The sequence below is a fragment of the Poecilia reticulata genome, linkage group LG15 (genome assembly GCF_000633615.1).
Source record: "Poecilia reticulata strain Guanapo linkage group LG15, Guppy_female_1.0+MT, whole genome shotgun sequence".
Taxonomy (NCBI): domain Eukaryota; kingdom Metazoa; phylum Chordata; class Actinopteri; order Cyprinodontiformes; family Poeciliidae; genus Poecilia; species Poecilia reticulata.
The window spans coordinates 14,743,487-14,758,633 of NC_024345.1; the positions used below are offsets into that span (position 1 = coordinate 14,743,487).

Genomic DNA, 15,147 nt, shown 5'->3' on the forward strand with positions numbered 1-15,147 from the left:
GTAAAAGTATTTTTGCATCAACTACTAAACCAATGTAGCTTGACAATAACTGAAAAAGTAATTTATTTCAGTTAAACGAGTCAAAAAGTGAACCTCTTAAAGGCTCCCCACGTACAAGGAATCTATTTCAAGTTTATGGGTTACAGGTAATAAAAACTCCGAAGCTCATTTACCCAGAAATTTTGGCCTACTCAATCACCTGAGAGAGAGACGATTTGACAAAAGGCTGAATATGTTGTATCTCGTTTCCATTAACTTTGAGCCACAGTCATCAAAATTAACCAGAATAACATTCTATGTTTCGCTTTATAAACCCAATAAGTCAAACTAGAAATTTAAACAGGGCCTGTCAAATTGTGCCCGTCAGTTTGAAGCCAGAGTTCTCATGCTAATAATTAGCATCAATGCTAAAGTAAGCAACAACGTACTCAACAGCATGTGGAGAGTCACAGGCATGTTGAGTAACATGGACTTACTCCATTCAGTATGTTAAAATTAGTGTATGAGCTAAAATTTGCTAAATTGTTAATGTTAACATAAATGCTGCTAGTGGCATGTGGGTTATCAACAGCATGTTATCTTATCTCACACACACACACACACATATATATATATATATATATATATAACATCCTATGAAACTAATCATGGACCCTCAGTGTTGTGTGACCTGCAGCAAGAGTTTTTCTTCCTGTGGTATTACCTGAGGCTCTCTCCTAGGGGTCCTCTGGAGGGCAGCCTTCTAAAACCGCCCAGCTTGGCCTCGGCAGATGACGATGACATATGGAGGAAGTCAGGTTTTGACAAACAGCTGTGAGTAATGGTGGGGAAAAGGTGTGGGAGATCTGTCTTAAGATGTGGAAATCTAGCCTGCCTTCCCCTGGGGTATGGCTAAGAGCAAATTAAATCCTTGAATCATGAATACTCTAGAGGTAAAGGGAGTAATGTATATACTGCTGCCAATATTTGGTTTTCTTGAGATAACATTCAGAGGTTCGGGGCTCATGTTTTAAGAAGGGTTTCTTTATATGCAGTTTGATCTTTCAGTCAATTACAGATTTGACTTTGTGTGGAGTTTCCAAATTAGGATGGACAAAACTTAGGTTTGTTCACTTTTAGCATCTATTGTCATGTGTTGAAACCCAAGTGGTTAAAAAATGTGAACAGACCTTCAAATATTTGGAATAGTTTATTTAAACATTGGGAACATTTGGCATCCTATTGTAAATCAACACATGAAGAAAATTTAACTACACTTGAAAGAGAGAGATGGGCAATATTTAGGTATATAAAATATTGTTTTTCAGTTTGTAACTGAAAACAAATAACTTAAAACACTTAAAACTTAAAACTAAGATAAACAATGCTTTCCTGTTAATCACTATATTTTAGGCTCCACATTTTTATATATTTTTTTACACTGCTCATAGGTAACTGTTGGCCAGCTTTGATAATCCTGGAGCTCATCACCAACTGGATGGTTCAGTATATTCAGTCTGTCTTGGTTTAGTTTCCATTTCTGAACATTTGAGATCATTTTAGAGGACCAGCCGATTTCTGACTCATTGTATATATTTTCCCAATTGCTGTTCTTCTGTGCTGTTTCCAGACAGTACAATTTTACTCAGTTTTCCAGAGAGCAAAGCATTATAAGCAATGTACACAACATTAATTATTTAAGCCACATTAGGTTTTGTTGTTCTTTTTTTTTTTTTTTACAGAATAAGCATCTCTACACTACTTTTATGTGGGACACACCCCTTTCAATTATTTATTCAGTTGTAGACAAGCAGCATCATCCCTGCCATTGTTGTTGGGCCTTTTTTATTTCCCACATGTAGACGTAGTTACTATTAAAAATGCTAACTGATTTGGTAAGTGATGCTGGGCTGCTGATACTCGAGAAACAACTATGTTTTTGAATTTGCCTGTGTTTCTCATTGAGCTTCATTAAATGCAGGTCTGTCAATAAATGGTTACTGAGGACATATAAAGTTTGATTGTTTAGCACTCTCGTCTCCAACCTAAGGCAACTTCCCAGTGTGTTTTGCAGAGTTTTAGATCATATCAGACACTTCTCTGCACCTTAAAAAAGGCTGGATGATTCAAACATTAATTAGTACTGAATTAGAAAACCTTATCGTGGGTTCAGCTGGTGATTCAAGCTGCTTACGTTGCACTTATTGTTCTTTTGGACAAGTTTCAGCTGTGAGGTCACCATGACAGATGAAGAGCAAAGGAAGTTGAGAATAATTTCAGTGAAATCGTATATGAACAAACACTTCAAATCATTTACCATTCCAAATATGCTTGTGGAAATGTAATGAAGTAACAGAAAACATTGATCTTCTCACAAGAGTTAGTTGGAACGTCCCTGAGCCAAAGCTTTATTGGTTTTTATGCTTCTCATCTTAGCATGCGTAGAGTTCAGTTGTTAACCTTCACAGTTCTGAAATGATTTATGTTCTTTTTTCTGTTCGACGGGCTGAGAGGCCTAACCTTGTCTGTCTTTCCAAACATATTGATCAGCTTGTGAGAAGAGATAGGTCATGAGACCAAGTGCAAAAGCTTAGCTACAATTAACTGTCTTTGCTCTAATAATATGCAAATATTCCAAAATAGGAGAAGTTTCAGACTGTATCTTTATTTCATGACTGACAGTTACTGATGGCTAATAAAAAAAAATCACTATAGTGTTTGCACCAGCTTATTTAATAAGTCAGTATGCTTTACTAAAATGAGGATCTGCCACATGCAAGTCTAGCAACCTTTGACCTTTGTCACATTCTACCATGTTACAACTACAAGCTATAATGTATTATGTGAAAGAGGCTTTCTGGTCAAGACTGAACCTTTTGGCCTAAATGCAAAGCACAATGTGTGGCGAAAAATCCACAGAACTAAAGAAAATCTGTTAGAGGTCGAGTTACGTGTCTGTCAGGCTCTGTTTTGTAAGAGACAGCAAAAACCCGAGACTGAGGTGAAGATTCAGCTTCCAGCAGGAGAACAACTGTAATCACAACCAGAGCATCAATAGAGTAGTGTAGATCAAAGCCTATTTGTGTATTAAACTAATCTAATCAAAGCCCAAATCTAACTCCTCTGGAGATCAACACCAAAGTGTGTGGTTGCTATGTGACGAATGATGCAAATGTGAATAAAAAAGTTCAAGCTGTGTACACAGATATTAACACACTCACTGTTATTGAGTGTGTTAATATCTGTCTTTTGGATAAAAATAAATAAAAATCCTCCCATTAATGATAGGAACTTCACCAGAAGAAGACATTCGACTCAAATTACAAATGGCAGAGTCAGGCAGAAAAAAGGAAAAAGCCAACCCTTGTGCCTTTGTTGTTCTGCTTTAATTCTGTTAATCGCCCCAAGGTAAAGATTAGCTGCTCTTGCCAATTTAATTCAGCCTCAAATGATGTTGCTACAAGGTCACTACTTCTTTTCTTCATCTCTTATTCTTTCTTTTTACTCTTCCCCTTCCTTCCTCCTCCCTCTTTCCTCCATCCCACCTAATACTCTCCCTCATTTCTCTTTCTTGGCGAGCAGGATTGAGTTGTCATGTAGTTCTAATAGGCAGCACGGGGAATCATTAGTCCACCCCAGCTCCCTGACTGATGGGTATTTCACTCCAATCATCTGAGTACAGTGCGTGTGTTTGTGTAGGTGTGTGTGGATGGAGAAAGAGGGGAGTGTCTGGCCTCCCCCTCCAGCACACACACACGCACACGCACACAACCACACCCACACACACGCTTTCTGCCACGGACACCCCCGCCCACCAGCATTTCGTCCCGCAACGTGTGCCTGTTCTATTGACGGTGTGTCAGAGCTGAGGAGAGATGTCTTAATCAACTTGGACACACTGGGCATTGATTTGACAAGCTGCTGTAATGACCTTCTTGTTTTTGTAAAGGATCACTGTTTATCTGGGCCGCAGCCGATGCACGGAGCATGCCTCATTGTCATGGAAACTATTATCATGGATTCGGAACGATGCTCCGTCTTCAGATCTCTCCCCTCCACTTCTCTGTCACATAAAGAAAACAAATTGTAACTTTCACACGACGCTGCAGATGTTGATACAGTTCGAGGTGGCCTGCATGAGTGTTTGTTCGTGATTGAGATGTTTAACGCTTCGAGACACAAATTGTCAGGGGTCAAAAGGGAGATGGTGTAATTGGTGTCAACATCTTTCATGTCAATGTTATGGAAATCATTACAGACGGAATGGATTGGCTGAGCAGGCTCAATACTCCCTTGACGGACGTTACATTCACTTGCCTCTGAGCTCTTTCGGCAAATGCTATTAAACATTATAGCTCATTGATTTACTAAATGACCCTTGAGTACATCTGAAACTTTCAGCATGAGTCAAAAATTGAATTTTTAAACAAACATGGTCCTGTGCGAAAGTACTCAAACCCATTAAAACATCGTCAAATTTTGTTAGAATTGCAATCGCATACTTAAATGTCTTTTACTAAGATAATATGTTACACCGAAATATGCAGAACATAATTTTGAAGGGTAATGAAAGTAATCAATCATTTTCTAAACTGTTTTACATTTAAATATCTAAAAAAAATAAAGTAAAACATGCGGCATGCATTTGTGGTCACCTCTCTGAGTCAATACTTTTCTGAAAACCTTTTATTGCACCTTTTCAAATGCATTCACCTGCGTCAATTTTAACACACGAAGATTCTTTATTCCAGACTTATTCCATTGTTGCTCTGGTTGTGTGTTTATGGTGTTTATTCTGCTGAAAGATGAACCTCAAGTCTCAAGTCTGTTGTAGTTGTTTCTCACAGGATTCTCTGTATTTAAATCCATCCATTGTGCCATGTCTTCTTGAACAAAATCACCTCCACAGCCTGACGCTTCCACTACCACGCATCACAATATCACTAGTGAGTTCAGGATTATGTGTCAAATGTTTGGAGGCAGGCCAAGCAATTTTTTTCTAAATGTCTGCTGTGTGTCATACGTGTTTTGTGTCAAAATGCACAGAGGCTTTCTATTACTTTCTTTTAACAATCTTGCAACTCCTCCATAAAGGTTTTTGAAATGCTTGTTTTGTGAAGTGCTCACCTACAACATGTTTCATAGATAGTTTCTTTAATCTGAGTTGCAGATTTCTGAAGCCCACTCATAGCTACGCAAATGATGTCCAAGTCATGGCAGATAGTAAAATTATGGAGTGAAGCTCAGCTGGGATCCATCTACCATTCAGTTGAATAGCAGATTTTGTTTAGGGGTAACAGAGTAAAAACCCTTTATAGCATTTATTAAAAAAAAAAAAAAAGTTAAACACATTCTCTTTTCTTCATCAACTTTATAATTGCTGCCTTGTGGTAGTGATGTAATAAAATTATAAAATTACATTTGTAAGGCACTGCAAGCAGAAATATTTTAAGCCATAAGTTTATGGCTGATTGGTTTAAGTCTCCAATGTTGAAGGCGAAGAGAGACACAATCCTTTCCGTGTTTAGCCTGGCACTGCACCACATGGCTCACGACCACAAACTCTCGTTCCTTTCCTTAAAGAAGAAAAGCAGACGAGCTGATTTGTAGGGATCTCAGGTTTCGAATGCCGTCAGCTTCTGTCAGGGCAATCAGCAACTATCAGCCTCCTTGAATGGCCCCGCAGCAGACGGTAAATATTATTGGCATCCTGACACCCTCTCGCCGCAGCGAAGTGTGTAAAATTGTTAATAAGGGACATGATGGGCCCACTGCGTGCCGTCCTGAGAATGGAAAAAGCTCACTCTTGTTGGCAATTATCTAAATAACAGGATGAGGCGAGTGAGCACAGGTGATTTAAATCCTCAGCTGAGTGGTGGAGAGCTTTGTTTTGGCAGGAAGGAAGTGAAGGAAGGTCAGCGGGGTCGCATGGTAAATGCCGTCCTTGTGCTTTATTCATGTGTAAAACTTCTTGTAAAACACGCAGAGATCCTTCTAGGCACTGTTTGTTAAAATTACAGAAGATACAATTTATGTACAGTACCAAGGTACTTTAATGCTTGAGGGCTATTCAGCGTTACATATAGTAGTAATCTCCAAGATAATAAAAAAGCAAGGCTAAAGGTTGTTGGAGGTGTCAGCTTTAAGTGCGGTTGCTTGTTTACTGAAATCCGCTGTGAGAAGTTATTTCAATGCCTCCTTCTGAAAGTCTCAATGTGACACTGTGATAAGGCAGCCGCTGCTCTGCTCTTTGCATAGAACAGGTTGGTCATTATTTCTGAAGGCATACTATCTCCAAGTTGCAGCAGGACGCTTTGATGGCAGAATAAAGTACATAATCGTAAATGTTTATGCTGGTATTTTTCACTGTATGATTACATTTTTATGGGCCGTGCTCTGATAGGGCTTGTTTTCCCTGCCACCGGCAGAGAAATGAGACGGGGGGAGGGGGGGGCCCGCGAGGCAGCATTTCTCCTCTGCTTTATGGCGAGGGAGGATGCCTCGAGGAGGGTCCTGTTCGGCCTCGTTCGGTAAACACACTGCCGAGCTAAATGGCTGATCAATCAATTTCAGCGGGATCGATCTGCATCAGTTCTGCTTGCATGCGCACACCCGGAGCCACTTTATTGTAAATCAATCATTTTGAAAACATCTCACAGAGGGGGCCTGTCCTCACTAACAAGCCATCAATTCCAGCTGCCTCGTGTAGCACCCCCTTATCAGGCCCACAAATCAGCCGCCACACTAACATCTGCTCCATTTTCATCGCATTCTCACCCCACCTCACTCTGTCTTTCAGACTTGCTCTGTCCTCTCCGCTTGCCGGATTTTGATGGTGTTGTCTGGCAAGAAGCGAACAGGAGAGGCTGAGAATCTTCACCACACCACTTAAGATAACCCAAGGGTAATAGTGTTTGCACATTTGAGAGAGAAATGAGGACAAATGCCAGGGTGGGTCATACGTTCTCCTCTTGAGCAGCTGTTTGACGTTGGAGTGTGAAATCGCACACTTCAGCTCAGGAGTATAAAGGAGGAGGAGGAGACCAGGGTTCAGAGACGTAAGAGATGTCCTCTGATTTTTATATATATTTTTTTCATTTTATTCTTTTTCTAACAGCCAGGTCATTTCAGCATGCTTAAAGGATTCCTAATGAGATATGGCAGTTTTGGACATTGTAGAATAGCTTTTCAAAAGTGTAGACACCTCTGTTTATATGGTGTAAAGAAAGGGAACCATGATCAATCATGTCAAAACTTTACCTGCAATGTAGCATGTGTTCATACTGCAAAACAAATCAGGTTTGAGAATAACCTGGATGATTAAATGCAACACACTAAAAGTATCACTTTGTTGCAAAACATTTTGAGCCAATTTTAGCTCAAGAAAATTGAGCTAAAACAAGATGTAATTGTTGGATGCAATTATACCTTCAATTATAGTGAATTTGATTACCCAGAAGTAAAGTTTACCTGTCATAGTAGAATTTTCCTCATTTGTATCCCTTAGGGTTAGGGTTAAAAAATAGAAATTACCTTAAAGGCATCAGCCAGGAGAACTGCACTATTTCACATGCAAAGCTCTGAAGACAGTCATTGATGAGTTGAGAAAACAGGACAGAAGGATAACAACACGTAAAATGCTGCAGACATTTTTACTAAAACTTTTGGAGCATGGCAAGCTGTTTATTTTTCCCAGAGGTGGGTAGAGTAGCCAAAAAATGTTAAGTGGCACCAAGTCAAAATGTGGCTGACAAACTCCTACCTAAGAAAAATTAATGATGAAATTGAAACAAAGTGCTTAAACTTAGTTTAATGGAGGGCAGTGGATTATTTAGCATTTTTTTATTTTAACGATACATCGCGTGTTTTCAGGTAACACATGATATATCTCACATTATGAATGCTTTAAATATGTGAAATGTTTTGAAATGAAGAAATGCTCTCAGTCTCAGAACTTTACATCACAATAAATGACATTTTTAACAGAAGTAAGTAAAGGCTACTTCCTTACTTACTTCTGGGAGTTACTGCAAGTACAAGCAGATTATTTGAGGTGCAAATCTGCTCCTGCCACCGTTAAATGTCCTTTAACTTTAGCGCTGTCTAATGATACTCTTATCGCTGCAGGCTTTGCTTTGACATGTTATTGCTCTTGCGTGGCGAAAAGAGGATTATTTCCTCAATGAATCATTTGCTCCTTGAATAACTGTATCTGCGGGCAGAAGCAACATTAAGAAGCTAAGCATCCTGATGTAATGCACATTCACAGAACTGATAGCGAGATACCTCCGGTGATGTCCTTTGCTCATCTGTGGTTGTTGTCTCCATGCAGATATATGAGCCAGCGTGGACAGAATACTACTCCCACCCATCACCGTGCATGCCCACCTGATTGACAGCCTGACAGGTGAACGTGATGGAGCAGCTAATAGCATGTCAGCAAATATAAATCAAGAATAACGCCAGAGCCAATGGGAAAGCGGATTGGTGGTGCAACCTGAATGGTGGGGTCAGCAACTTTTGGCAGGGGGAGCAGGAGGAGGATTGATAAACTACAGTGAGCATTAATCTGAGTCTGATACTCAAGGTCAGGGTCTCCTTCTGCAAATGTCTTCCTGCGCTGTTTGTGCAGCACAGACTATGTCCTGATAAGACATACAAACACACACAGGTAGAACTATTTCTCTTACCAAAATCCTGATTCAAGCCGCTTAAAAACAGGCATATTACAAATACCAAGTCCTAGTGTAATACTTCAGTAATGCCAATGTCATGCAGACAAACACCAATACTTTCATTAGCTTTGTGTACTGTGTACAACTGACAGGGCTCTGGATTAATGTTCATGTAAAAACGTTTCCAGACTCTTGTCTCTATAGTTTTAATTCCAGTCTACTGTTGGATCAATGGGGATAGCGGGAAATGAAAGGGAGTAGAAATACAAACGTTTTAACATTTTCTATTTTTTTCCCCCCAGACTGTGGAGAAACCCTGAACTGGTGCGTATGTCATCATCTGCCGTATGGATTAAAGACCCTGACAATAAGTACTTACTTGAAATCTTGGTAGCTTTTGAGTCCAGTTTAAACACAATGTCAATATTACATCTACATACCGCTGTATTATTGAAAAAACTCAAGTTCTGCTTTGACGTGAAGCAGTGTGTGTGACACATAGATAACTTGGCTTGTAAAATATTTCAGTGAAGGTTCCAGTTAATCCTTAGTGAACACAATTTATGTAAAAGGTTGTTCTCCTGACCACTTTGCTTTGAAATATGTAAAATTTATTAACAGTGTTTCAGTCACTTGAAACAAGCAGATGACTAAATCTGTTTTACTAAGAACTTTAATGTAAAGGTTCAGGGAAACTTTGGAAAATAATCTGATGGATTTATAGAAGTTTTTTGCAAGTGCTGCACATAAAAACAAGCTAACAATTTTTGAACTGTTCCCTGGAGGGGGAGGCCCATTATAATAACTACGTAATTCAATCTGGTGCCAGCAAAAAGCAGTGTGATTTTATGTTTGGAACAAGATGTAACATACGCTGAATAAAAGAATTCACACCCCTTTTTCCATAAATATATATATATATTCTGTGCACCAAATATACCTCTATTCATTTGCAAATGTTAGTAAATTCCTATACTATGGTCCCTTCTGTGTAGAATAAAATGGAAAGAAAAACTTTCTGCCAAGAAAAAAAAGACAGAAATCCAAACCTTAGAACACAAATACATCCATTTTAATTTGAGAAAATACAAAAAGAAACCATGTACAATCTATGTACAAACTTTTTGTACAAGACAGAATATTTATCAGCAGATTATATTTGACAGAGTCAGGTAGATCAACTCAGCACCATCAAATAATCCGTTTATCCTTCATATCTAAAACACATCCAAACTAAATAGAATGCTATGTCAGACTCCTGTATGCTGCAATGACAATATGTCAACAACTCCTACCTGGGATAATCAACAGTAATATTCTGAAATCTTCCTGAAATGATAAAAAGCAACATTTATTTGGACAAAAGTGCTGAACGCAACTTTAATGTCTTATTAAGACTTGAGACCTACCTCCGTTCCCCATCTTATATATCATATCTAGTACAATCTCCTGCAAATAAATTATACCCATCTTTTACGACAAAAAAATAAATAAAATAAAATAAAAATAAAAACAATAATACTGAAAATAAAACTAATGCAACATACCACATTAACATATTCTTTGATCTCAAACTGAAGAAGTTGAAAACCATAACATCTACGGACTTGTGTGTGAATCCTTCAGTCATCCATATCTCACTGCACACTGTGACGAGACCTGCAGCAGAGACGATATGCATGATTTGACCTCCGGGGGTTCCAAGTTCCAACTCCTACTCTCTGCTCCAACCGCCTGAATGCCACTTTTCGCTTTAGTGGGACTTAATTCTAGGCCCTTCTTCTGACCTACTGCACTGCCTGGCACTGTACTGGCATGGAGGCTTTGGTGGCTTGGATGTTCTCCATGTCAGTACAAGACTGTTTCTCACAGCACTGGGACTAGACTGGATGACTGAAGGATGCTCGCTCAAACAAAAGATTCATGGCACTTCAAAAAAAAAAAAAAGGTTTAGAGGTATACAATACAAAGACATTGCTAACAGTGTAGGAAGAAGATACATCTTAATCCAGTGTTGTTCATAACGCTGGTTTGAATGACTTGCATGATGGGGGGCTCAGGTAGAAAAAAGCACAGTCATTAAGTATATGGAAAATAAATTCATGTGTTGTCAGTTTGAAGCATTAAATGCCTTAAAGGTACCATGTAAACAAATCAGAAGCAGTTGTGACAGTTTGTGACAGATAATGACAAGCTGACAAAATGGAATGTAAATCTCGGATTATAACAAAGTAAAACCCAGGAAAGCTAACAATCTTCTCTCGTTTGATAATCATTGCTGAATTGGTGCTACCTTCTATCTCGGATGTTTAACCACATCTTACTTTTCCTTAAATAGTCTCTGCATTCTTAAATAAAACCCAAGATTTATTTTTTTTATTTATTTTTTTTAATTCATAAATTTGTCAATTCAGTTTGTGTCATTGTCACATTAATAATTTCTTAGCATTCAGGCTAGCAAATCTGCTATAAACATCCCAATTCTACAAATATTTTACTCCTTTTTTTTTTTTTTAAAGAAATCTATTTGCTACAATGTGTGACAATGATGTAATCACAGTTCCAAAAGTTCACTTCAGGACAATGTGTATGAAGCGCCATTATAGTTAACACCCAATAGACAAACACTTAAGCTCGGATCATTTTGTTTGAGAAAGACGTGTGCTCTATATCATGGGTTGAGTTTACACAAACATATTTAGCACAATATATATTTTTTTCCATATTCCAAAAGGGTCTCCTATGTTTGGAGTTACTTTTCCTTTACAGTCTATAGAGAAGAGAATCACTGCAGTAAACAAACAGCATCTCCCAGGCATATGTATTTATTTTTATTAAATTATTTTGTCTCATGAAAACACTAGCACACTGTGCTGTAATTTTCGCATCTTCTTTCCCCACACTAGAGACCTAATTTAGGTCAAACATGTTTCTTGAAGGTCAGTTAGTTCTGGCCTGGACACAGTGGGAGCAACTTCATCTTCTTTTGACTCTTCACTCCAGTTGCTGAATTCCCTTCCTCTCCCCCCTCCCCTCCAAAACATAATTCACCTCCACTGACCCTTACACTTGATTTCATAGACACAATGCACCTGAACTATGCGTAAGGTGAGCTCAAGTTCATTTCCGCATGCACTCAGTGGAGCCGAGCTGTGAGTTTTGTCTGCTCCGGAGCGATGCAGTCTGTTAGTTAGAGGGTGCAGCAGGTGACGGAATTAAATAGATAGTGAAAATAAATAGCGCTTTTTAAATATTTTTTTTAAACTCAATTGATATGTTAAAGATTTTGAATATTCATCTTCCAAAGCAATTCCTTCTAGATTATTTGTTAGAAAAATAAATAGAAATCAGTTATGTTTATGGTATAAAATTAAGTTTAAATATAGAAATCCACCACCACATTTCTAGAAGGTCCACAACAGCTGGATTTGGATCTACAGGCGTAAGCAGGTCAGCATTAAGGACACAAGCACATCTTCAATGTCCTTCAATGCTGTCTGTGGACTTGTTGCATTTCCACCAACTATGGTTGAGTCTTACAGGATAGAGCGCAGCTGGTCTACTTCTGAAACTTTTGAGGGATGCGACATCTGGATTGGCTGCAGAGAACATCCAAGCTCTCAACTGCCTCTGCGCCAACCCTGTGCCAGGCAGTGTCTCAGATCAAAGAAGGGCCTATTGATGCCCACTATTATGCGCTATGTGGCATTTCCTGCTACAGAGACCAACTTTAGGGTGAAACAAGGAAAAAAAACATTCAGAAAAATGCAGCACTGTTCTTTTTGATCCCTAGTCTGCCGCAGATGCCACGGCGATATGTTTAGGAACGCCAGTCAGCTGCCATTCATTGCTAGACCAACCATAGTTGGGGATGTTTCATTTCAACTTTAATGCAACTTGACTAATTGTAGATCCAAATCCTCTAGTTTTTATCATTGTTAGTAGCTTTACTTTAGTACTAAGATCATACATGCAGTTCCCTCCAGGCTGCACCAATGCATACATTGGTGCAGCCTGTATGCATTGGTTAGGGTGGATGCTTTACACTGACACAGGAGAAACAAGTGGCTGAGATGCACACTTTTACACACTAAACTTAATGGATGACGGATAGCGCAAACACTATAGTGTTTGTGTTATCGGTTATTGTGTTATCGGTGGCGGTTTTTAAAGTGGACCACGGCCCACTGCGCAGGGCAGCAGAATGCCACCAAGCTTTTTTGCGCAGCGTAAATAGAGTTAAAACACACTTTACAAATGTCTGATGTTGGTAATTTAAACATTTTTGTTTGATCTCGACTGGATTTGTTGAAAATCCAAAATTCCTAGGCTGAATTTGCTGAACAGTAAATGTCTACACTGGACAGAAATTCATTGAATACTGCTGAAATATTCTGTTCCATTTTCCTTCTATTCCTCTGAGGATCCAGACGAAGGGGCTTGCCTAGGGTACCATTTGTATAGGAACCGCCACTGTGTCCTATAAACAGGGATTAGGCACACATGTGAGGTTGAATGTGAATCTCAGCCTCGGTATTTGACATATCTGCAGAAAACACATGGGTACAGAGTTGTCTTTCAAGGAAGCATGAACCTTCATTGCACCATTCTCTGAGTTAATAGATTTCTGCTTTGCAAGGTGATTATGTTCTGCAGGGCTGGAATGCTCTTGCTCAAAGTGATGATTCAAGGTAAATCTGCAAACCATAAGTAACAACATGATGGATAACAACCGAAGAACAAGATTAGTATGCATCCAAAGCCCAGCACCCCTTCCCTTTCTTTTCTTCCTCCTTCCTTCCATCCATATGCAAATCTCCTCCGAGACAATTTGCTGGCGGGGTGGGGTAGGGGGGTGACGCTTCCAGTTGTTCTGTCAAAAGAAGCCTTTTTTTTTCTGGTTTTAGTGCAAATAGAAAACAGAAGCAGACAGAAGATATGATGACGATGAACCCAGCTGTTTTTTACGCGACGCATCTGGGTTGGATCTTTGGGAAATGATATTGTCAGCTTATCGCTTGAATCCTCATTCTCCAATAACTCACCACTGCCTTAATCCATGGTCTTGTGAAGAAGTGAACTATTGCAAAGAATAACAGGAAGTACTTTTTTTTTCTTGTCAATTCTTAAAATAATTCCAAAAAAAGTGCTAGAGGGAAGGGGCTGTACAGTCCTTATTTGATTGTCATTATGTACATCTTTATGGATACATTTGTAAATTAAACAGAGTCCAAAGTATGGAATTAACATTTAGGGTATACACACGGGACGTCCCTTGTCCGTGTTTCTGTCCAACCCTTGACTGGAAGAAAGAGTGAAGAAAAATGTGTGTCAGTCTTCAATACCCCCATCGGTATTATCGTCACATCTCCACTGGTGATCTCAGTTCGTCTCTTCAGACAGAGCGCACAGATGTCTGGCGAGTAAGCAAAGAAACACTCATGCCCCTGTTCAGCATTCATCTTCAACTTCTCTGATTGGTGGAATCAGGCTACTGGTGGATTTGTATTGGTTGACTTGGTTGGCCATGTGAGTGCTCATGGGCTTGATCTGAATGTTCCTTGGGTAGGCATTTTCCGGTTCATCTGTAAACCATTTCTTTTCTAAAGGGAACAAGGCAGAAGAGGAAGAAAACGTCGAGTTAGCTTGGAAACGTTTGCAACGTCAGGTTACTCACAACCAAAATGCCTCAGTTTAAGTGAGATCAGTATTGGCATGGCACTGTTTTGCGGTTAATCTCAAAGTGTAAGGTATGAAAGCCAATTTGAAGTTCACACAGTGGCATACATTTTCAATACATCTTTGAAAGCATGTGAAAATATCCATTTTAGTTGGATAAAAGACAGTAATAATATTGTTGCTTCAGTGCTACAGAGTGAAACGTTTGGTTATGTGTACAGGCTTTAAGACATCCATCTTTAAGAGATTTTGGTTTCCACCAAAATATAGAACTAAGAATAATGTTTTAAATTTATGTAGCAAACCTCTTGCTTCAAGAAGTTTAGGTTGTACCATTACAGAAATGTATGTATTGTTGTAGAATATTGTGGTAAATATAGTTGTTGCAGAGTTTTCTCTGTTTTTAATGTTTGTCACATAGTCCCAACATGTCTGTGAGCTTTAACATATTGATCACCAAGATCGACTTAAGATATCGTAAGCAGCAATAAAAGTCCATCCAACTGTTTAAGAATATCAAAGCCTACAAAACCATTAGAATATACTAAAAGTGTTTACCACTACACTTTCTGAGCACATGCCACTAAAGCAGAGAGACTTGAAGTCATTAGAAAGACCTCCATTTCATGCTGTTTATAAATTGGGCATGGTCAGGAAGAATTTAACCTTGTATTGTCTTTTGTGTGTGTGTTTTTTTTTTTTTTGCATATAACTAGCTGGAAGCAAAAAGTAATAGTATACCGACACTGTGGTTAGTTAATACAAAAGAAATCAATTGAGAAAAGCTAGTAGGAATGGAAACTGTTGAAGCAAA

At 38.9% G+C, this 15,147-nt stretch overlaps 1 protein-coding gene across 43 annotated transcripts in view; it reads right to left on the reverse strand.

Annotated features, from left to right (window-relative positions):
• Positions 1 to 9,703: 9,703 nt before the first annotated feature.
• Positions 9,704 to 15,147, reverse strand: part of kcnma1a (potassium large conductance calcium-activated channel, subfamily M, alpha member 1a) — a 159,275-nt gene continuing 153,831 nt past the window's right edge. For 32 of the 43 annotated variants that reach the window (XM_017308915.1, XM_017308917.1, XM_017308919.1 and 29 more), the window contains one exon: positions 9,704 to 14,257. In XM_017308915.1, the coding sequence (XP_017164404.1) occupies positions 14,106 to 14,257 (152 nt within the window). In that variant the 3' untranslated portion in view covers positions 9,704 to 14,105. The remainder of the gene's footprint in view (positions 14,258 to 15,147) is intronic. The other 11 variants (XM_017308923.1, XM_008429470.2, XM_017308935.1 and 8 more) reach the window with 1 other exon arrangement.